Genomic DNA, 24,691 nt, shown 5'->3' on the forward strand with positions numbered 1-24,691 from the left:
TTGTTAGTGACTCAAACTCTGTCTGTATAAGCCTCAATTTTCTCACTTGCAAAATGTGGATATTCACCACCAAATAGGATTGTTGTAAGGATAAAATGAGTTTAAAAAATGTAAAGCTCTTAGCATACAATGACCCCACATCACAGATGTTCAATAGAAGTTTACCGTGATTATTGCTTTCAGAAGTGGGGATGGATGGAATGGGAGATGTGAAGGAGAGTGAGAAGGCATGGGTAACACCTGAGTATTTTCCTTATGTAATGGGATAGATATACTAACCAGAGTTGGCAGACAATAGGAGCAGGTTTCAGGAAGAAATTCTAACATCTTGTTTTCACTGTGTCTAGCAGCTTCCCAGTCCTTATCAGATATTCCTTCTAATCTGAGCTATTCTAGTAAACCCAGACTTCTATGTTGGTAACAGACTCAGTAGAAAAGTTTCATAAAATAAGTGTAAGGAGGTTCTGAACAAGAACCTTAAGGGGATTCTCATAAATAAACCACACACACTTTATTGCAATAGTTTTAAGAATAAATATTTTGCTGGCTCAAAGGCTTCTTTTGCTCCTTTCTAGATACTAGCCTTGAAGGTTTATGGTGCTTTTATAGAACTAAATCAAGTCAGAAATATGTTTAAAGCTCCAGTTCAATGTCAAGCTAGGGCTCACAAACCCTTCAAGCCCGTTGTACAGACTGGATCACAAACCCGTCACACACAGGTCCACTAGCTATGTAATAGGAAAAAGTCCTGGGAGCCGTGGGTAAAAAATTAATAGGCTTTATTCAGAGCTAGGAACAGCTGCCCTAGAGGCCTCCCAGAGCATTCCAAGGGGGCACCGTGTATCAGAGCCATTAGTCCTTTATACTTAAGTCCACAACCCAGGACACCTGGGTGCCCATATGCAATTACATGAGGTAATAACCAAGGAACACCTGGCTGCATGTGGATATTTACATCAAATGCTCAGCAAGATTCTGAACATCTGAGGGGCGCTGACCATTTTCCTTCACTTTCCCTACAATCCACCCCTTCAGGGTCCTTCGCCGTACAATCTACACATCCAGAATCTTCTGTGATGTTCCCTTAGCGAGGACAAATGACCCTCACATTCATATAACCTATTGTCCATTCAGTACACCTCGAGGCTTGTCCTGTAGTTCTATCCTTTTAACCATTAGCTGCGAGAATCTTTCCTTTATGCATGTCCAGTTAGTAGTCATCATTGGGGTGATTGGGAATCCTGTAGTCCTACTGATGGGAAGTTCAGTGCATATTCAGCAAGCTGACACATCGGCCACACAAATGTATGTTGGTGCCTGCAGCCACAACACCATGGGCGAAACACTATGGGTTATTGGTACCAGTAGGGGGAGTTCTTGCCCCCTGGTAGAATACATGCCAGTTTGCCATCCTGAGAAAGGATGGTTGCAGGAATAGGTATCTTACTGGGTTTATGATACCATACATTATCCACTAACACTGTTGGATCTGTAGGTACTACATGTAACAGTATAGGGCGACTCATAATTGGCCATAATGATAATACAAATGTGCCCTTTGGAATAGAGTGCTTATCTGTTCCAGGCATCTGTTCCACTTAGGGAGGCCAGGTACTTGTCACCCAAGGTGAAACTTGCAAGTCTTCTAATCCTCTCCCTCAAGGCCCTACTAGACCTACCCAGCGTGTATAGGGGGCTTCTATTCTCCAAGGCCATTCCCATTGTACTGTCTGCCCCTGTTGTAAACAGTTTGGAGCTGGTAAGAGAATATTTCCATTCTTGCCATATCCTGGTTTCAAAAACTTATCTTTTGTAGTGACTTGCAGTTGTATAGGTGCTGCAGCCCTATGCAACAGAGCCTCCACTGGAGAGGGTCCACCTTTGCGGGGTCTCTCATTTAGAATCCTGACTGCTGGATGGGGCTTGGGCGGATAGCCTTAGTCCCTTTTTAAAAAGACCATTGTACTGTTCAGTCATTCCTGCTGCCTGTGGATGATATGGCATATGTAACTTACACTGAATAGACAACTGGGAAGCCCACTTCTGAACCTCATGTCCAGTAAAGTGGGTTCCATTATCACTCTCTATGACTACAGGCTGACCATACATAGCCGTAAGGCTATTCAGTGCCTTCACAGTGCTTACCTGGTCTGGGGCCTTACGAGGCCATACAAACAGAAGACCAGTAGCTGTATCAACAGCAGTGAAGATACATGTGGAATTCTCTGACCTTGGAAGTGGTCTGACGAAGTCCACTTGCCATCGAGTCAGGGGCACTCTTCCTCGAGTTGTTTGCCCATCTGTATGTGGCACTCGTCGGGGATATGGACTCTCTTGAGCGCATACTGGACAAACATGACAAGTGTTCACTACATCTTCCCATTTTATGGGCAGGGCCCATCTTTGAGCTGACATCCACATGACTTTGCTGCCAGCATGCTGCATTCGTCAGTGTAACCACTGGGCTACATCAGCAGTTGGAGCTCTCTCCAGCCATCTTACCTTAGCCAAGGCATCGGCTTCATCATTGCCTGGACTGGCTAAGGGGAAGTGTCCTGTGACATGGAAAAGACTTACTTCTTTCTCATGCCCCAATTCCCATAACTCTTGCCACATGGCTTGTCCACACAGAGGTTAATGGCCTACCATCCACCTTTGATATTTCCAAGTAGAGATCTACACAGCCCAGCTGTCAGTACGGATGGTCAATGACCCAGGCTCGCTTTTTATCACCATCGATATTGCTCTCAATTCGGCTCTTTGACTGCTTTGCCCTGTGCCATTTTCATACCATGTAGTATCTGTTAAGGGTTGGACAGCAACAGCCGTCCATGATGCTGAGGGTCCCATGCTAGAGCCATCTGTATACCAAGCTTGCTCTGTGATAGGTCCCTGTCCCTCATGGAAAAGTGTAGCCTCCACCTCCATGGGTAAGGGTTGTGTCAAAGTTTCCTCCACAACCTCTACTGGTCCTAGCACAGTCTGCAACTCTTTAGACAGAGGACTCATTGACATAGTGCTTCTTAGTTCTATATATACTCCCCATTTAGACAGAGTGGGAGTCTGAGCTACACCCATTTTAGGGGTGGTTGCCCATGTGCACAACCAACCTAGTATGGGGTGCGTTGTCCTTACTGGGACTTTGGCAGTTACTGCAATAGCTTCAGTAGTCATTAGGGCAGAATACACAGCTGCTAACTGTTTCTGTATCAGAGAATAACATACTGTGCCCTTCCAGAGCAGAGACTAGAATCCTACAGGTGTTTGGAATCAGTCTTGTCTCTGCCACAAACCCCATCCTAACCCCTCCTGGGTTATATGTACATCTAACTCAAAAGGTTTAGTGGGATCAGCCACTTGCAAAGCCTGCACTTGCTGTAGCTCCTTGCACTTTGGCTGTTTTCACAGCCCAGCCACATTGTTCCAAATAACTTAGCAGTGTTGAAGCTGCCTGGGTTAAATCTGCAAGAGAATCAGAGGTTAGTAGCACATCATCAATATAATGAAAACTTGTAACTGTGCTGGGCCTAGTCCACTTGGCTACATCCCTAGCTACTAAACCATGACAGATGGTTGGGCTATGCAGATAGTCTTGGAGTAATACCTGAAAGGTCCACTGCCTCCCTTCCCAGGTGAAGGCAAACTGATCTTGGCTATCAGCTGAGATTGGAATAGAGAAAAAAGCATTTGCAAGGTCCAATACATAATAAGTTCCTAGCTGCATCATCAGCTGATCCATTGAGTCATGAACTGAAGGCATGACTGCATGCTAAGAAGGCACTATTTTGTTTACTTCTCAGCAATCCAGTCATTCTCCATGTACCATCAGGTTTTTTCACTGGCCATACCAGAGCATTAAATGGGCTGTGAGCCAGATGAATAATGCCAACTTTCTCTAACTCCAAAATAGTGGCACCTGTCTCCATTTGTTCTCCCAGCAGGTTTGGGTAATACCCGTGGGTCATGTTTAGCATATTCCAGTAACACAGGATTTACTCTCTGTATTTGCAGCCCAAACTCTCCAACTGTTGTTTGCAGGTGCAAACTATAAAGTACATCCATACCTAAGATGTATTCAGCTACTTGGGGTACATATATAGTATATACATGAGGGGGCAATCATCCTATGCCCAGTGGCAGTGACATAGCTTTGACTTCAATATTATGTCCTCTATAGCCATCTACATGAACTGTGGTCCCTGGCAACTTATCTGGATTGCCATATATCAGGCTACATTCTATGCCAGTATCCACCAATGCCAATACATGCTGCACATTTGTCCTTGACCAACATATTGCCAGTTCAATGTGAGACCTCCGGTCCTCACCCACCCCCAAAAGATGAGCACCTTGGCCTGCTCCCTAATCTAAATGGTATAGTTCACCCACCTCTGTGGGAACAACCAAACAATCCTTTAAATCCAGTGGCATACGTCATCACCTATTTCCAGATGTTTACTGAAACACTGTTCAGGGCACAATTGTTGCCACAAAGCAAACAGGACTGCATTTGGTTGCTGGTCAGTTTTCTTGCTATCAACCCCTACCACAAGCAAGTCAAGCCACATCTGCTTATGGCTGGTCTTGCTTGGTCCCCTTGGGATAAAATACTGAGCATTTCTTGGGGTTTGGTCTTAGCCACCTTCTGGACCCCTTTTGCTTGTCTTTTCTCTTCCACTTCCCCCAGACTGGCTATCATGGTTGTTACTTCATGTATAGGGAGATCAACATATGGGGCCAGTATGGCCACCAGTGACCCAAAGGACATTGATGGGGCATTTTGCAGCACTGTGTCTCCCATGCTGGCTGTAAAATAGTCATCATCTGGGCCACAGGTGTTTACATTAAACATGGGCTGGCTTATCCCCAGCTCCCAAATTATTTGAACCAACTCAGCATATGTTTGCCATTTACTCACAATTTGAGGCAGTTCTCCAGTGTTAGCCCACACAGTTTGGGCAGCTGCATTCACCCAGTCCATTAAGGAGTGATTACCCAACCTTTGTGCATATCTGCAGCTATTCTGTAGCGGCTGCCTTGGGGATGGGTGTATGGTAATGGAGGTCAACTTTTCCATCTCCTCACCAGAGCATATCACACAATCTACCTCCAAGTCCCATAACCACAGCAGCTGAGCAACCAGGGGCTCCCCCTGTTTCTGCCGGAGCTGTCTCCCCAAGTCAACTAGTTTGACCTGGGTATAGGGGACATAGGTGGTGAATTGGGTCCCATATGTGGATTTTCCACTGGTTGTCTGCATGGTCCTATAGGCTGCTTGTTTCATTTTCTGATGCACAACAGGCCGTGCCTGGAGATGCACAGTTTCCCCCAACTCAACACTGGGTTTGTCATCTTCTCTGGTGTGAGAAGCAGGAATGACCCATTGCCGCACTTCATCCTTCAGGACAAGTATCGACACGTCCAGCAATTCTGCTTTCTGCAGCAAATCTCAATTGGCTTGTAGTATAGTGAGCAGTAACCAGACTCCAATCAGCAGGAAAGTGGCCACCAGGCACCACATTACTCAAGGGTAGCCACATTTCCTCCCCCTCCCAAGGGGCTTTCTGCTGCAAATCTCGAAGCTGCACTGCTTCACGGAGTGCCTGGTCTATGCTGGCTCACAATATAGTGAGCAGCAACCAGACCTCAGTCAATAGGAAAGTGGCCATCAGGCACCACATACTCAAGAGTAGCTGCATTTCCTCCTCTTCCCAAATGGCTATTGGCTCCCATACTTGCTCAGAATCCTGCCTCTGACTACCCCAGTTGTTTTGCTAGGGCAATAGCTATGCTAATTGTATGGCTGGGTGTCTAGCTACTGCTAAGCTACAGCTAAGGCCTGGAATCGTCACAGTGCCAATTGTCTAGCTCTTAATCCTGTTCATGACGCCAATTGTAAAACTAGGCCACCACACTAGTTGTCGCAGCTCTTCTACCTGCTGGTAATCCTGCACCGACTGGGCCAATGGTTGAGTTAAGGATGGGTCTGGAGCTCCCAGACCCCTCAAGCCCATTCACAGACTGGGTCACATGCCAGGCTGGGTCACCAGACCCCTTCACGCAGGAAGCTACAGGTCTGGAAAAACATGGCTGCAAAGGGCGGGTTCCCAAGCCAGTAAAAATACCAGCCAAAGTGGCGCCACGCAGGTGCACTCACTCCACCCACACAATGTTTACTGAACGACCCTGAACTGACTCTGAGGCAAGGGAGCCTGACCAAAGTGTTCAATTTTCCCCAAACATTTCATTATTTTAGTTATACTAAGTTTCCATTTGCATTGTCAGAAGCTAGGGCTGAGACCCTTCACATGCAGGTCCACGCTCTAGGTAATTGGGAAAGATTCCAGGGGCCATTGGCTGATAACTTAAGCTCAGTCCTCAGCTTCTTCAGCAGCAGCAGCAGCTTAAAGCAGCAGGAGCAGCAGGAGCAGCAGCGGTGGTGGCCTCTTGGGTCATCCTGGGGCCACTGGCAGCAACAGCTTGCAGCAACAACCTCCAGCAGCAGTAGTGGCCTCCCTGTGGTCACCCCAGGGCCATCCTGGGGGTGGGGGGCACCGTAGATCAGAGTGCTCATCCTTTATACTTAAGTCCATAATCCAGGACACCTGCACATACGCAATTACATTAGACAATAGCCAAGGAACACTTGGGCCCACGTGGATATTTACATCAAATGCTCAGCAAGATTCTGAACATCTAAGGGGACCTGATCATTTTCCTTCACTTTCCCTACACTCAACAACAGCCAGGCTTGGGCTGAAGGGACCTGATCTCCCCCACTTTTGGTTTTTAGATTTCTTTTGGCTCTTATCACCTACTGTGTATCCCAGGCCTCACACTGCCAGATTTCCTTGGGTGGGGACAAACAAGATGGTTCAGGCTCTGCTTTCCTGGTCTGGATAGGCGTAGAGGGTGGGCAGATCACCAAGTTCATTGCCTGTGCAACCACAAAAGGGATGCTAGTCTCCCTTCAGGAACATCCCGTCATTATAATTGGTTCTGTTAGAACCTTCCTCACTTAGTCGATGGAAGGGAAGCAAAAGACCCTGTATTCTATCTTAAGTTAATGACTTAACGATTCTTGAATTTTCTCTCACATCCCAGTTACCTCTTATAAGGAGTGGAAAAGGCCTGTGGAGTAATGTAACAGGGTCAGCCCTGCTTTTAATAAGTCTTAATGAAGGTGTGTCTGATTTTCTTGATGGCTCTTTTTTGAACAATATTTTTCTCAGCCTTGCATAGTCATAGGAATCATCTGGAAGCTTAGAAAAAATAATACACACCGATGAGTGGATTCCCCTCTTACAGATTTTGATTTACTTGGTCTGGGGTAGCAGGCCGGTTTCAAAACTTCACAGGTGATTCTAATGAGCACCCTTTGCTAAGAACCACCGTTTTAGAATGCGGGTGGGACTTCACATTAATTGCTTTTATCTGTGAGATTTCCTTTTATCAATAATTCTGAGACTCCTGCCTCCTCCTCACAGCTCCTGAATCAACATCTCTCAAAAGAAGCTGAGTGTCAGGAGCCTGCATTTCAATAAGCTCTCCCAGGTGATTCTTCAGCACATTCATGTATTAGGACCATTAATCTACAGCAGAGGTTCTTAACCCTGGCTGCACATTAGAATCACAGAGAGACCTTAAAAATACCCATGTCAACTATAGCAGTGATTTCAACCTTGGCTGCACTTTGGCATCTCCTGAAGGAGTTTAAAAAGCCCCATGCCCAGTCCCCCTGCCCCTTCCTGTGCCAATTACATGGGAATCTCTGGGTTGGGACCTATCCAGACATCTGTGGTTTTTAAACCTCCCCTGGTGATTCCAATATGCAGCCAAGGTTGAGAACCACTGTTATAGAGATTCTGGTTTAATTCGTTTGGGGTGGGTCTCAGGCATTAATAATTTTTAAATGTACCCCAGGTAATTTCAATGTGCAGCCCAGGTTGAGAGCTACTGAATAATCAGATTGGTGCCATTTTCAATTTTTCAGAACTTCCCCTAATGGAGTCACTAATACCCTTCAGCCTGCATATGCAGGCTGGCCTCCTTCCCCCACTCCAGATCCAAGCAAGGCTTGACCAAGATCCGGAAGTCTGAGAAATTACAGGTTCACACAGACATAGACCTCTAACACCTGCCTTCCTGAGCCAGTCTCTTTAATTAGTCTGTCATTTATTCAACAAATGTTCCTTAAACATGTAATATTTGTCAGATACTGTGCAATAAACTGTGGAGACAATGACAAATAAGATATTGTTCCTGACACTTCACGAAGCTTATAGACTTGTGGGGATGAAGGAGGGAAATGTGCATGCAAACAGAGGTACAGCAGAGTAGTAATTATTACAATGGATGAGTGAACAAGAAACCATGGGAACATAGACATGACAGCAACTAAAGCTGCTTGGGAGAGTCAGGGAAGACAGGTTTGAAGAAATGCTAGGTCTTCCCTGCAAGGCCTAAAATATACTCCAATATGTGATTTCTGTCCATCTCATCTCTTGCTACTCTCGCCCTGGTTGAGCTTTAGCCCACCAAACTCCTTTCAGTTCTTTGAAGGTCCCATGCTCTCTTAACAAGCCTTCAATCTGCATTTATTCCCTTTGCTTGGAACATTCTTTCCCCTTTCTCTACAGGAACCTCCTACTTAGGACTCTGCTTAGGTTTTACTTCCACAAGTAGGTCCTCCCTGGCCTCATGGATGATGATAAATATCTTTGTTAGACATTCATGGACCAACCTATAATGCTACGTTTATAACACAGCCCTCTTTTTTGCATGTCTGTGACCCCTCAAGCCTGTAAATTCCATGAAAGCACGAAAAGGGGCTGTCTCCTTTACCACTGTGTCTCCTGTGCACAGCACATTGCCTAGCTCTACTGAATGAATGGATGAATTGCATTCTAGGAACAGGGGATGATATGAGGCAAGCTGTAGAGGCATGGTATTGTGTGGCATGTTCTAGGAATAGCAAAAATTTTGGATGGCCAATGTATAGGATAAGCAGGAGGTGGTATCCAGAAATGAGTGAGAAGAGGTTGGCTATTAAAGGCTTTATCTGTGACCCTCAGTGAGGAATGGGAAGCCAGGGAAGGTTTAATGTGCAAGAATAATAATTAGGTTAATCATTTCAGGACAATTACTCTGGAAGCAGTGGTGGCGGATGGACTGAAAAAGAAAATACTAATTTTAAAAAGATCAGTTAGGAGATGTTCCAGGTGAGAAATGATAAAGGCTTCCCTGAAATAATGAAGCAAAGAGGCTCCTTTCAAAAAGCATTTCTGAGATACAATTGACAGCACTTGCTGACTAACTACATGTGGGGGTGAGTGTCAAAGATGATGGCATGGTCTAGTTTGGGAGACAGGCTGGGTGTGGATACTGTTAATGGAAATACAAAATATAGGAAGAGAGGAGCTAGTTTTAGGGAAAAATAATAAAGAGCTCAGTTTTAAACCTGTTGAGAGTTCCATATGCCCATGGACATCTGAATAGAGAATTCTATGCAGCTAGAATTGAATAAAATCCCATCTTGGCACCTTATTGATTGTGGATATGACTGGTATTGTCCAATTGAATGTATTGACTTTTAGTTTATGCAGTAAATGACAGACTTTGGAAACTGGCAGTGTCATATTGATTTAATGATTTGTGCTACTTTGGGTTACAATTGGCAATCAAAATAACTACTTCAGGGAGAGTCCCTGTTAAAGTCACTTTGTGGTTATTTTTTTGGTAGATACTTAAACCTATGCTAACCCCATCTGAATTCTGAGCTGGTAACAATTTTATTATAAGTATCTGTGCTATTATATTCCTTTCTCATTAGACTGTGGAGTCAGAGAGAAAGAGTGCTTTATCTTTCTCAAGCTAGTGCCTGGTATAAGAGGAACTCAAATTAGTGGATGGATGGATGGGTGGATGGATGGGCAGAAGGATGGATGGATACATGAACGAATGAATTTATAACCTGATGGCAGGGAAATGGGATACTTTCTACAGCTAGTCACCTAGGAATTGAAAACCTCATATCCTGCAACACAAATTCCTAAGTGACTTTTCAGTGAGCTGTTGACTGTAGCAATAGGGGTAGAAGAGATCTCCCATAAATATATTTAAGATGGCCTTTCATTATTTCATTTTCTCTTGGCAGTATGAAATAATTAAGGGAATTTTCAAGTTATGGCTATAAAAGACAATATGTTTCTTGACATTAACCTTTGATATTTTCAAGTGTAAAAGAGGTATTTATTTATTTATTTATTTATCTATTTAAAGATGACTGGTAAGGGGATCTTAACCCTTGACTTGGTGTTGTCAGCACCGCACTCTTCCAAGCGAGTGAACCGGCCATCCCTATATAGGGATCCTAACCCATGGCCTTGGCATTATCAGCACCACACTCTCCCAAGTGAGCCATGGGCCGGCCCTTAAAAGAGGTATTTAAATTAACTGTTATTAAAAATTCTTTTGCTTGGTACTGTTTTATAAGCTGGTAGGTAGGTACATGAATTGATCCTTGTTTTAGGAAGATAACTTTGTGGACCCTATAAAGACGTTGGAGAAGAAATGATTGTAGTTGGACAGAGGAGAGATAATGAAGGCCTAGAATAATGCAATGGCAATGAAATGGAGAGATTCTGTTCATTCATTCATTCATTCATTCATCAAACATGTATTCACTGTATTATACCAGACTCTGGGATGCAGTGGTGACCAAACCAGACAAGTTGCTACCCTTAAAGAGTTTATAGACAAGTGGAGCACATGCACATCAATCAAATCATATATTAATAAATGTAACATTGCAACTGTAATACATGTGATATAAGAAAGGAGGGGTCAAACTGAAAAAAAAAATCTCATAGGTAAAATTGACAAATATAGTTTGGCTATTAGCGTGTCAGAATAAACAATAGACACGTGTCCTGCTCTTCTTTCCTGAAAGAATACTTAAACTGATCTGTGTGACAAAAATAACATATATGAAATGCCATCAAAGAAGATGTATCAAGTAACAAATTGTGTGGACCAGATTAAAATGAACTTTTACCAAAAAATGAGCACAATAAGCTATGAATTGTAAATTTTGATTTTGCAATTAATTTCACTTGCAATTAATGTCACAATTCAATTGGAATAATGGTACTTTGCGGCTGAGATACAGTTTATCTAGATCTTTTTTTTTTTTTTTTAATTCAGATGTTGCAAGAGCAATTGAATTACTGGAAAAACTACAGGAATCTGGAGAAGTACCAGTGCACAAACTACAATCCCTCAAAAAAGTGCTTCAGAGTGAGTTTTGTACAGCTATTCGAGAGGTATGACACTAAGATTTTAATAACTATATCCATTCAGCCATATGTCTTCTGAATAGAAAACATGTCTTTTCCACACAAACAGTTGAAATAGTTGAGATTGGAACTACATCTTAATTTTCTGTTTTAAGCTCCTTGGACAGATGATAAAATATAATTTAGTCTGCTAAATTCTTAAATTAGATCCAGCCAGGTTTTATACATACATATAAAACCAAATTTTGATCTTATGGTGCCAATGAAGGGACTGTCTCAGCTGGTGACTGTTGCATATAGTCTAAACTATTTACTGGTCACGTGAAACCACCTGGAAATTTATATAGGAATGGTAGCTCAGCTTTTCTTAGGAGAATACTCAACTAAGTCTTTCACAGGTAAATCTGGTAGATTAAGCTCCTAATGACTAAAGTTATAGTTATACACTCATTGCTATTTAGTGCAATAATGGAAAATTTCCAAACGGGCTGATATGTCTTTGTAGCAAATCCTTGTAATACTTTCCTGGCTAATGGTTTTAAGACAACTAAGAAACAAGTGTGTTGAAATGACTGAATTTTGTATTGACTTGTGGTGGAACTGACTCTTCAACTAATGAATTTCATAGGTTACAAGAGAAGCCACTTGAGGTATATAAACTATATTGCTTATTCAATAACCTATTACCCCTTCCCCATTAGATACTAGGTGATAATTCATTAATTAGAACCTACAGTCTATTAGTTCTGTATATTTTCCCTGCTACAAGTCCCCAGTGATGAATTATCTAGTCCATTCTCTCCAAGGCCAGTTGAACCCAATGAATACTTGGAGAGTTTGTTGTAGCACAGGGCATACACCTCTCAAGGAATGCTTGTACCACCCTTTCTTCCTCATTGCAACTTTACTTGTGGCTAATGCACATTCTTTTGCCTCAACAATGCTAGTTTACAAATGGTCATTAGGTGGAAAAGACCCAGGTGACTAAGGCAGAGACATATCGAACCTCTCTCATTGCAGATTTAAACTAATGCCTATGCAATGCTGTTGAAATTTGCCCTCTTCTGGGATTTAACTTATACTGTGCTTGTGCTAAATATTGTTCACTATTTAATTTTTGTTAATATTGAACACAGCTTAAGTAAATAACCATAACTGCACCTCTAAGTTTTAACCTATAAATTTGATGAAAGGCTGAAAGGAAATTTCTCAAAGTATTTGAATTCTCTGCTACTGGTTTCCCCTCAGTGAAAAATGTATATGATATCTAGAAACCTCATGAGCTCCTTCTCAGTTACTGTGGTCACTCCCGTGTTCACTATGTAAACAAAGGCTAAACCCACTATACACTCTTTTTTGCATTCACAGAATGCCATTCACCTGAGATCTGGTGGCTGACTTTTCCTTTTTAGAGATTCTATCATCTTTTCTGTTTCTTAGCATTTTGCTTTCCACCAAATTAACAAAAGGATAGGACACATCAAATATATATCTCTGCTCACTGGGTATATGGCTCATGATCAATTCAAAGTCTCTACCTTCGTGGAACTTATATTCCAGTGAGAGAAACTTATGATAAATAAGTAGATTATACAGTATCACAGGGTGAAAGTCTATGGAGAAATAAAGCAGAATTATAAGAGTCAGGGTAAGACTCTACTAAATTTAGGGTGCTCAGAAAAAAAAATTGAAGTAATGGAAAAAGTCACCCAAATATCAGGGGGAATAGTGTTCCAGTTAGAAGAAATACGTGCAAAAACTGAGGGGCAAGAATGATATTAATTCACAAAAGGAGCACCCCAAAGGCTAGTATCATGTAAGGCGTCGCATGCCATAGAAAGGACATTGAATTTCATTGTTAATGTGATAGGAAGCTCTTGTGGAGTTTTGACATGATCTCATTTGCTTTTTGAAAAATGTCTCTCTGGCTGCTGTGAGAATACAAGTATGGATACAAGAGTAGAAATGACAGAGACCAGTGATAAAGTAACAAGTAGATCAAGTGGGCACCGAGGTGACGGCAGCTTGGACAAAGGTGACAGTAGTGCAAGGAGTGGGAAGTTGTCAGATTCCAGATATATGTTTTTGAGCAATGTTAACAGAAATAGTTGATGTATTGGATATATAGGCTATGAGAGAGAGAAGACTTGATTGAGTCTTATGTTTGGGCTTGAACAGTTAGCTGAATAATGATATGACAATGTGGGAATCTTGGGAGGTAGGCTGGGTAGGGAGACTATCCAAGAGCTTTGTTCTGGACATAGTAAGCTGATGATGCTTCTCAGACATCTCTACTTGGATGGCATCTACCTGTGATGCTTGGGGAAAAGTTGGGTCTGGAAACATAAAGGTGGTATAGATATCTATTCAAATAAACACACAGGCCTTTTTTATTTAAAGAGTTTGCTAAGGAAAAAAAATGAGAGTAAAAATTAAAATAGATGTGGAAACTTTGTATAGATAGCATATAAAGTGGTTAAGTGGGTATGTACATCATTAGCTATCCATGGTAGTTTATAACTGATCAATAGGCAATCCAGCAATTTCATAAAGAGAAGAGATGATATAACTTATCTACCTTACATTTTACAAATTTGGACTGGTAAGATTAATTTTATGTTCACAGTAATTTCCTTAGTAATAATTTTGTTTTTAAAGGCAATGCATGTTATACAGAACTTGGGAAAGATCACTTCATCTTGGCTAGGATTTCATATCAGTTTTATGGTATTGTTTATGTTTGTTAAGTTTGGAATTTTCTTCATTTTCTTATTGTGTTGCTTTACATTACTATGTTCTCATTACTATGAGAAGTAATGGTAAAAATAGCAATATGTATACAAAAATAATGAATAATGTTGTGAATCTGTCTAGTGAAAAGTTCTTCAGTAAAAATATAAAGCATAAATACATGTTGCCAGACAGCTGAATCCAAAAGCCAGTGAAAAAATGTGCAATTTCACAAAGAATGATTACGTTGTATAATGATGAATATGTTAATTACCCTGATTCGATAATCGCACATTGTACACAGGTATTGATATTCTGTAGCCCATAAATATATATAATCAATTAAGTTTCAATAAAAAAAAGAAATGTGCAAATAAAAAATAGGACAACGAATATCTGAAAATTAAATCATATTGAACCAAGAATATTTTCACTCCTGGCCTGTTATGCTGCCAAGAAACCTTTGAAGTTTTGGTTTCTTATTCATATAATGCTCAGAATCTTTGTGGTTAGATTATTTGAGTTTTTCAGAAGTATTTGCTAGTTAATACGTTAGTTCCAGTGTGAAAATTATACATTTTGTCATGGAAGGTCGAGAAAAGAATAAAAGTTACAGTGGCGTCATTCTTAGTTGTACTCACCAGAGCAAACACAGGTACAGGTCACACCTGTGCCAACCAGATTGTAAAACCCAAATTATGCTCAACTAGAAAGCAGGGGCTGGCTGGTTGGCTTGGTTGCTTAGAGTGCAGTGTTATAACACCAAGATCAAGGGTGCGGATCCCTGTAATGGCCAGCTGGCAAAAAATGAAGAAAAATAAAAATAAAAATAAAAGAAAGCAGGAGAAGCTGTTGCCAAGTTTTTTAAATTGTCTTACATAAGTGTAACAGCAGTTATTATTATATGTTGAGGTAATCCTATATTTTGCTTTACATTTAGATGAAACCACTGAATCAGCTGTTGGCATATGTGCAACACATATGTGAGGAAAATAATTTGATGAAATTTTGTTATTTTTTTGGTTTACTAGAAATGGATGCTTAAAAGAGATTACAAGTTTTTCCTTACTTATTTTTCTGTAATGTATAATAAAGACTAAAAAAAGTAGAAGTCTTCAAAAAGTTCACTGAAAGATTTGTCATATCTTTTAATTCAATTTTTCCATGAAATTTTTAAGTACCCTCATATGTTGAGATCAGTACTGAAGGAAGGTCATTCATGTATACAACTCAGAAAGGCCTTGCTCTAGTAAGAAGTAACTTACACTTTAATGCCAATCCACACACAGCTTTATTCACAGAATACAGATAGGAGTCACCAATATATTACTTGATTGTGTTTTATTGCTGAAGGATCTCAAAAGAACCCTGATCAATAATTAAATTGCACCTATTCTGTGCAAGGAATTTCAGAGTATCAGGCAGAGAAATAGACTGACACATATTACTTTTCTATCATGAGATGCCCTGGCTGATAAGAGAACTTTCACACAAGTTTATGAGAGAGAGAAGGAATAGAAATTTTGTGGTACTTGTATTCCTAGTAAAGACCACTTCTATGATTTTAAGTGACTTCCTCAAGTTTTAGATTGGTACTGCATTAATTAGCTTGAATAACCTAAACATTTAGGGTTGAAATATAATAATTATAAAATGTTGATTTCTGAATAAGAAAATTGTCTAAGAGAATTGAATTGCAGTACAAATATCTCAATTGCCAAGAGATGGACTTTTTCCTGAAACTTCATATTCTTTGTGCCTCAGAAAAAGAAATCAATAAATGTGTAAATGATCATATTTTAAGAGGCATCCAATTTCTGCAACAGAATGCAAAGAAATTCTTTCTACAACCGAAGTGATCAAAAACATATTTAGCAATCTATTTACTGTCATCATTTTCCAAGTGGTAAAACATTCAAGCTTTCCAGGAAGACGTGTTCACTGAACTGGAGCACGATGTGCTGCTGACAGTGGCCTGTCGTGAGGATCTACTCCTACATCTATAACTGTCATATCCATGTTTGAACCAAAAATGCGAGCAAAATGACACAGGTACCAAAAACTGCCTTCTTTGGCCAGTCGCCAGATGTTCCATGTTAGTATTTTCTCATGTAATAGAATTGTAGAAAAAGAGAATAAACCAACTCCATGTGGAGTAACTATCATTCTGCAATAGTCAATAGAGTTGTTCAAAAATATTCCAGTTCTCCTTTACTTCTCAGCACGTGCTAGGGTTGGATTTCTCCACCCTCCATAAAGCTGGACACTGTTTTTATAATGGCTTTGGCCAATACGTGTGAGTGGAAATTATGTGTTCTGCTTCCTCTTGGAAGTCTTTGAGTCAGTATACTATTTGCCATGTTTCGTTCCTTTTGCTTGGTGACTAGTAATGTTTTATATGATAAATTATTAATCAGCCTGGATTTCAGATTGAGAAAGTGAGAAATACAGGCTCTAGCCAACCCTTTATGAACATGCAGCCTGAACAAGAAATAAGCCTTTATTACTCTAAGCCCCAAAGATTTTGAGATTACTGTACCACAGCATAACCCAGGCTATCCTGGCTGATGATACACGAACATCAACCGTGTTTACCTTGGAGAAAGGTTATAAGCAATATTAACCCTTTAACTGCTTAAAACAAAATTAATGTTTAAAAACTATATTTTTACTAAACCGCAATACGTCTTTTTTAAATTGCATGAAATTGGTGATCAATATAAGTATCTATGGCCATAAGGTGATTCACAAATTTTAAAATTTTGAGAAGCTTGGGTCATAGATTTCTTTTTGCTTCTAGATTATCTCCTGTTTTCTCCCACTGTTATTCTTTTCTTCCTGAGGATGGAGCTCATTAACTCTCCAGCACCACAGCCCCCCCGTCTAAATCATACACCATTTCTTTATAAAGCAATATTTTGGTCTTATAGACTTGAAAGTATAATCAAGATAGGAGAAATATTTGGAATGTTTCAGTCTACCATTAAAGTGTTCTTGTTCCCAGTGAGGTTTTTTTTTTTTTTTTAGAGGGATCTAAAGACTGGGGATTTTCACCACAATGCCTCCCACCAGAGACATGTGGGAAAAGTCATTGTGAAGCACTCTGTCAGGTCAGAGGGAACAGCAAAGTCATTAAAGTAGTACTGCAGTCAGATTGACCAAGGTTTGAATCTCAACTTGGCTACTTATTTTTTACTTCTCTGAAATTTTTATTTTCCAGTTTAGAATAAAGGAATAATACCACCAGTCTTGCAGTGGTCCTGATCATTAGAGATAATATATGTAAAGCCACCTAGTATAGTGTCTTATAGCCAATAATTATACAATCGATGAATGCTATTATCATTAAAGAGTAGGATCCCAAATTATCTTTAGTATTTTAGTAAGTCAGGAAATGAATGACAGATGGAAAGAGAAGTGATAGTTTCTATAAGCTTTATCTAAGAAAATACACAAGACTAATATATTTATTACCCCTTCATCTATTGCTAAAACAAAATAAAGCCATTGCACCCTAATTCCACAACTGTATGAAAAGTAGCATTATGACACCTGTTTTTGTACTTAATGCTGTTTTATACAATGTCTTAATTTACTTTGTGGATGAAAATGTAGAAGGCAAATTTAATCAGCTTTATGAGAGAGCAAATGATTGGTTGAATGATAGAACAAAGATTCAGAATTACTCTAAAGAACATATACTTTGGTCACTAGTGACAAGATGAGGTAAAAGAAGGATAATAGAAAGAGAAAGAGGAGTTGGAAGATGGAAGAGTGGGCAAGAGTGAAGGAGAAAGGGAGGGAAGAAAAGAAGGCAGGAATAAAGGAAGATAAGGAAGGAAGATAAGGAAGGAAGGGAGGAAGGAAGGAAGGAAGGAAAGAAGGAAGGAAGGAAGGAAAGAAGGAAGGAAGGGAGGAAGGAAGTCTGGCTAATGCTGAATCATGGCTTAATGTAGCATAATGGAAAAGTACAGAAAGAGCATTGACAATGAATTTAGACAAATCTAGATTCACATCCTTGCTTGGCCATTTAACTATGTAATCTTGTGCAAGTTACCTAACTTATATGATCTTGGTTCTGTTTATCCTCTTTTTTATTTTTAAGATAAAATAAGACAATGATAACTTTATGAGATTGTTGGGAAAATTAAATCAAATGAGATAACATTAAATACCTTGATTAATCCAGTGTCTAGCTAAAAGAGTAAGGAATTGAGAAATTGTAGCTATTCTGGTGAAAAGCTTTGTGGCTTTATTGGCATAAGCTAAAATTTTAATATGTTCTAATAGAAGTATTAGTTAAGAATAAGAAGAATAATAGTCCTGTAGTTATCGATCATCCAAAAAAATGAATTTTTTAATAGAAGGCTCCCCATTTTAAGAACGATGTTGACACACTGTAGTGCTTTTAGAATAAGGCAACCAGCATAGAAGGTATGTGGATACTTTGTCATATGATGAGAAGTTAAGGACTTCATGATTTTTAGCCACTAACAAAGAAAAATCATGGGTAACATGAGATTTGTCATCTGGTATTTGATGGAATACAGAAAAAAAAAAGAAGTAACCCTGCCAGACCTCTGGATGAAAAATGAAAGAATGCAGATAACTAAGGATAACTAGAAATATCCAGCAATAGGCTCACATGTAATATAGAAAGCTTCCTATCACAACAGTAGAGGTTAGCTGGTATATTTTAGATCATTTTAGAACAGGAATTTTTTAACTGAAGGTCATGTATAGACTTCATGCTGTAGATGAGGTAAGAGCAAACATAAAAGCTAAATAAAAAGATATATTTTATTAGTTGTGTATGTGTGTGTGTGTGTGTGTGTGTGTGTGTGTGTGTATTGGATACTTCAAAAAATCTGTGGAAAAATGAAATTAAAAGACAGTGCAAATCCTTCCATGAATTTTTTGAAGACCCCTCATATATATATATGTATGTATGTATGTAAAATACATATATAAAAAACTTAGTTAGCTTTATTTTAGTTTCTTTCCCTTTTTGTGCAAAAATGTTTATTACAAAATATGTGTCTTGCTTTTAATATTTTAATGTTTTTAATGTTTTATATGTTTTTAATGTTTTCCTTTAAACATGGATAGAGTAGCATGGGTTCTTTATGTAAAATTATCATCCTTGTATAATGGTATCCAGAATAGCATTTCATTCATTAGAACTAATGAAAATGTATCTGACATTATGTTTCTGTGTATCTCTTTTTGTTCACATTAAATTTAGCTTAAGTTGGCAAATGTCAAAGAAAAGAAAGCTTGATGGCTCTCACATTTCCTTTGATTTTATTTGCACTGCTAAATGTGATGGGACACAAAAGCCAGACTATTTCTTTCTTGTGTAATAAGTTTTCTGCCAATGGAGCATGTAGTCAAGAAAGCTTATTTCTGAGCATCCAGAAAATAAATCACACAATATGGATTTTTTCCCTAGAGAAGAAGTTCAATTATAAACGTGTGGAAATTTACCAAAACTTACATTTGCCCCAACATGAAAGTCATGACACATTTCCAAGCAAAAGAAACCATAAATAACTGCAAAAAGGTTTATCAAGTTCTCTAGAAATATTTGAACTGGTGGGTTGCTTAGCACAAGAACAAAATTAAAACAGTGCCTCTGTTCTCTTGATACAACCTATTCCTGAACTCTGACATTTTGCTAATTTTTTAAAGCCAGTTATGGTGAAAATAACAGCTGTGCCATTCCCATTTGGCATGCAACTGAGTAAAACTATTATTGTTTGAGCAAAAATGATTTTTATGTTTTATGCAAAAATGCTAGTGTCGTGTGTGTGAGAGAGAGAGAGAGAGAGTGTGTGTGTGTGAGAGAGAGAGAGAGAGAGGGAGGGAGGGAGGGAGAGAGAGAAAGGGAAGGAGGGAGGGAGAGAGAGAGAGAGGGAGGGAGGGAGGGAGAGAGAGAAAGGGAAGGAGGGAGGGAGAGAGAGAGAGAGGGAGGGAGGGAGGGAGAGAGAGAAAGGGAAGGAGGGAGGGAACAAGAGAGAGAGAGAGAGAGAGAGAGAGAGAGAGAGAGAGAGAGAGAGAGATGCCCCCTGGATACCTTAAAGGCCAAGTTCTTCCAGCAGTGAAAAGTTTTCTGTCAGGCAAAACTCCTAATGGGAGAAAAATATTGTACAGTGTGTACATATGGAAAAAACTAATGGAAGAAAAATACTTTACTGTGTGTACATATGGAGTACATATACAGTTTCTGTATCCAAGGTCCAGCTTGATTAGTATGGTGACAACAAGAGTTTCCCCTTGTCATAGAGACTTACTGCTTTTCACCATCACCATGCATTAGTGTCAAAGACTCTGACAATTTTCTTAAAAGATGCCTTCCTATTAAAAGTGAACTGGTAATTTCACAGCCATAGGCTTGAATTTATATTTTTCAAGAGTTTTTACTTAGAAATGGAACCAAATGTGTTCTTTTTACTATCAAAAGTTTCTCGGTTTTCCAGAGAATAAGTGTTAATGTACTTGGCTGAACTTGGGTCAAAATTTTACTTTATTTATTTATTTATTGCAAGTAAATTAGAGCTGAATCTTAGAACAATTTGACAAGAGAAGTTTATTCTTAGGCCAAAAGAATGAGGCTGGTCTTTCAATTCCAGATTCTCTTGTCCAGTAGAGTGGTTATAAAAACACTTGCCATTTTGGAGGAAGAAATTGGAGGTGAAACTTGTGACCTCTCCAGTGCTGACAGAAAGACTTCAATGAGAGCCAGGGAGTTGAAAATGTAAAAGTCTGAACAGGTTATCCATGGGGAAGATCGACAAATGCCCGGAAATGCTGCAAAATTCTTTTAAAGGTTACTTCTGCCTAGACTTTTTAAAATTGAAAGAAAGATTCAAAGGTCTTTCCTTGCTGACAAGGGCTTCATTGTTGATACCAACCTTTCCAAAAAGGTCTTTATTTGCCTTGAGGACAAAGGATTTGGTAGAAACTGAATTCAACTTGAAAATGTCTTGGAACAAGTTCAGTTGTCTTGATGAAAGTCTACTCTGCTCTGATAGGAAATTTAATTGTTTGCTATTGAAAGTTACAACTTTGAGCACTTGATGCTATTAAAATAGACTTGAAATTGATTGAATACTAAAAATGACATCAATATTTCCATGTAAAAGACCACTCTAAATTTTAACTTCTTGCAAAGCTAGTTAAAACAGCCTTCTTATTGAAATACATTTTAAGCAGATATATATATATATATATATATATATATATATATGATTTGGTTGATTTGGATTTATTAAAGAGTCATCAATTTTTAAAGAAAAATAAAAGTCACATAATCCTTTGTAATATGTGAAATAACTCATTGTCAAATGCAAAAAAAAAAAAAAGTGGCATGAACGTTTACATACATGGGTGGGTTTTTCTTGGAATGACTCCACAATTTTATCAGATTCTCAGAAGGGTCTATAATATCTCTTTCCACTCCCCCAACCTGCCAAAAAATGAAAACTGCTCCCTGTTAAGGGATTATGATACCAGTCGATAAATATCCTTCCAATTCTGTGAATCTATAGTTACAGAGCAAGTAGTCTGTTTTTGTGCATGGAGATTACATGTAATCTATGTGAAAAGCTGGGCATATATAGACGGCAGGAATATGTGACTCTGTGGGACACTGTGTGACTGGAATAGGGAAGACAGATACTATAAAGATTTTTAAACTGGTAAAAATAATACCAAAGAACAAACGTACTAATTTTATTGAGTTTTTAGAGAATATGATATATAATTTTATCAGGGGAATTGCAAAAAGAGAATGACTACATCACTCACTGGAAGAAGGATTTTTAAAGTATAGTTATTTCTGTTTCAGCAGCTTTCTCTAAGTAGAGACTCATTTGTAATGATGTGCAGAATGTTTATAACATCAATATGTCACTTTCTGGTAGCAAGAACAGGGTCTGTGTGGCAGGAACCATCTTAGATTATAATTGTACTAATGGGTCATTGATCTTAAAGATATCTAGACAGACCCTCACAAATAGTCTATAATGACTCTGAAGGCTGTTAGAGTCACTGCTGGGTAAATTCTCAGCCGAAGTCTTTCTGTTTGCTATTACAAATGATAAAATAAACAGTACATATTTCCAGAAGCTGGTAATTACATGTATTTACTGTAGTTCAAAATAATAGAGTCCTTGGAGAAGTTGTATTTTATATCCGTCAGATAAAGTGAACATTCTGTCTTCTGTAGAGATCACAGGACTGGAAATCAGAACTATTTTTGGCCACAGATAACAATTTTTTTTTTCTTTTTCCGTGAACAAGTTATTCAACCTTTTCTTGCTTCAGTATTGCCAACACATATGAAGAAAAAGCCCAATTGTACAAGCCATCTAAAGTTAATGTTAAGTTACAAATCAACATTTTTAAACCAGCTTGCTTTTATCTCTGAGGGTGGTTTGCATATAGAAAAATAAATGAAATTAGTATCATTTATAATTCAAACATATGCAAGCAGTTATTAACTTCCTCCTTTCCTTCCTCTTCTCTCCTTCCCTCTTTTTCTTCCTTCCCATCTTTTTTCCTCTCCGGGGGAAATATACAAGATTTAAGGCTGGAAACAAAATACTGTATTGTTCGTTCATTTCCTTCCTTTTATTTTATATAGTCTGATTGTATGTGTATTTTCCTAAAATATATTTATTCTAATTTTATTTGTTTAAAATATTATAAAAAGATACCATACTGATAAAATCTTGGGGGGATGTACTTTTTCACTTAATATCACACTACTAAGATTTAATCACATGTTTTGTGTGGCTGTCATGTGATATTACATTGTGTGAATATATCAGTTTATTAATTCACTCTCCCATTGATGGACATCTGAGTTGCTTCAAGGTTTTCACTATTACGATTGGGACTACTATAAACAGACATGTGTCCCCTGTTAGATGACCAAGACTTCTCTTGGGTATATATTTATGCAGATGGGGGATTTCTCATTCATAAAGTATGAGAATGTTCACCTTCAAGAGACAATACAAAATAGTTTTCAAATAGGTTGCTCCAATCTACACACTGACAAGCAGTATATAAGTTGTGTATCCAGATTACCTCAAACACTTGGTATATGAGATATTTAAATTTTCACTGTTTGAATGTATTAAAATGGTATCTCATTATAGTCATCATTTGTATTTATTTGACCATTAAATTGTTGAATATCCCTTCTTGTAATTCTTGGCCATATGAGTTTCTTTTTCTGTGAACATTCATTCATGCATTTTTCTCCAGTTTGTGCTATTACATATATTTTAAAAATATATTCTTATTAATAATTCTTTACTGGTGGTGGATATAGTGAATATATTCTCCTACTTTGTAACTTGTCTTTAAGGTATCTTTCACGAATAAAATTCTTAGTTTTAAATATTCACATTGATTTTTTTTAAATAATCAATTCTTTTTTGGTATATCAGTTAAGAAATCTTTTTCTACCCCAACATATAAAAGATATTTATCTATGTTTTCTACTAACTTAAAATTTTATTTTTGAAATTTATGTCCTTAGTGCATCTAAAATTTATTTCTGTATATGGTCTGAGGTAGAGATCCAATTTTATCTTTTATCTATAAGGATAACTATTTACTTCCAGCTCCATTTATTGAATAATCCATAATTTCTTTTCTGATCTGTCACATTATTATATATCATAGTCTACACACATGAATATGTTTCTGGGTTCTCTGATTAATTGATCAATTTATTCCTTCATTAACACACTATTTAACTCATTTGGGAGATCTATGGCAATAAGTATGGGGGAGGGGTGGCACATAATTTTGATTCTACTTGGTTGTGATCTTAGCTTTTGTTTCAGTAGGAAGTGTGTGTGTGTGTGTGTGTGTGTGTGTGTGTGTGTGTGTGAAAAAGTAAGTTAATAAAAGCAAATCATTCACAGATCAGTGGACAGTGATGAGCATGTGCCATAAAGTAAAGGTTGTGATAGACTCTTAATTCTGTTCTTTGCACATGAGGTCCAACAGGGGCAGGAAAAAAAAAATAGAGCACAGACTAAAGTTTTCAAAACAGGAACAATTTCAAATCCAAGATTTGTGGATCTTTTTCTATTTCTTTAATTAAGATTAATTAAGATTTTAAGTAAGAGTCATCTACCTTACTAGACTAAAAATAGAGAATGTCTATTTTAATTATAACAGAAAATTAGCACCTAGCATGATATCTGCCAAATAATGAACACTTAATATTTGTTGTCTGCATGAGGAAATTGAATTCATTAAGATGACTCATTTTAATTAGTAGACAAACATATATTTGATTTTCAGAAATCTTGGCTTTTCAAATGGGATTCTGAGCTCATACAAATCAGACAAAACATGTTAACACTTTGAGTTCAGAATAAGATCTTATTTACATTAAAATGGCTTCCATTCTTGAAAAGCAATCTATAGTTAGAACTAAAATGTTTCGGGTTCTTTATTTATTTGCAAAAATATATACATTGATATGAATATGCAAATATGTAATCCATTGATTTTACGTAGTAAATGTATAAATGTTATACAAAACATTGACATAAAGGTTAGTAATGTATATAAGGTTAAAAGAAACCTTGGAAGCACCTAGTTCCGTGGTTCTTAGCCTTTGGGGAATCATTAAT

General features: G+C 38.4%; 1 protein-coding gene across 1 annotated transcript in view; it reads left to right on the forward strand.

The window, feature by feature from the left end:
- Nucleotides 1-24,691, forward strand: part of LIN7A (lin-7 homolog A, crumbs cell polarity complex component) — a 131,555-nt gene that overhangs the window by 42,067 nt on the left and 64,797 nt on the right. The window contains exon 2 of the mRNA XM_063076255.1: nucleotides 11,206-11,324. Within this exon, the coding sequence (XP_062932325.1) occupies nucleotides 11,206-11,324 (119 nt within the window). The remainder of the gene's footprint in view (nucleotides 1-11,205; nucleotides 11,325-24,691) is intronic.

The sequence above is a fragment of the Cynocephalus volans genome, chromosome 12 (genome assembly GCF_027409185.1).
Source record: "Cynocephalus volans isolate mCynVol1 chromosome 12, mCynVol1.pri, whole genome shotgun sequence".
Classification (NCBI taxonomy): Eukaryota; Metazoa; Chordata; class Mammalia; order Dermoptera; family Cynocephalidae; genus Cynocephalus; species Cynocephalus volans.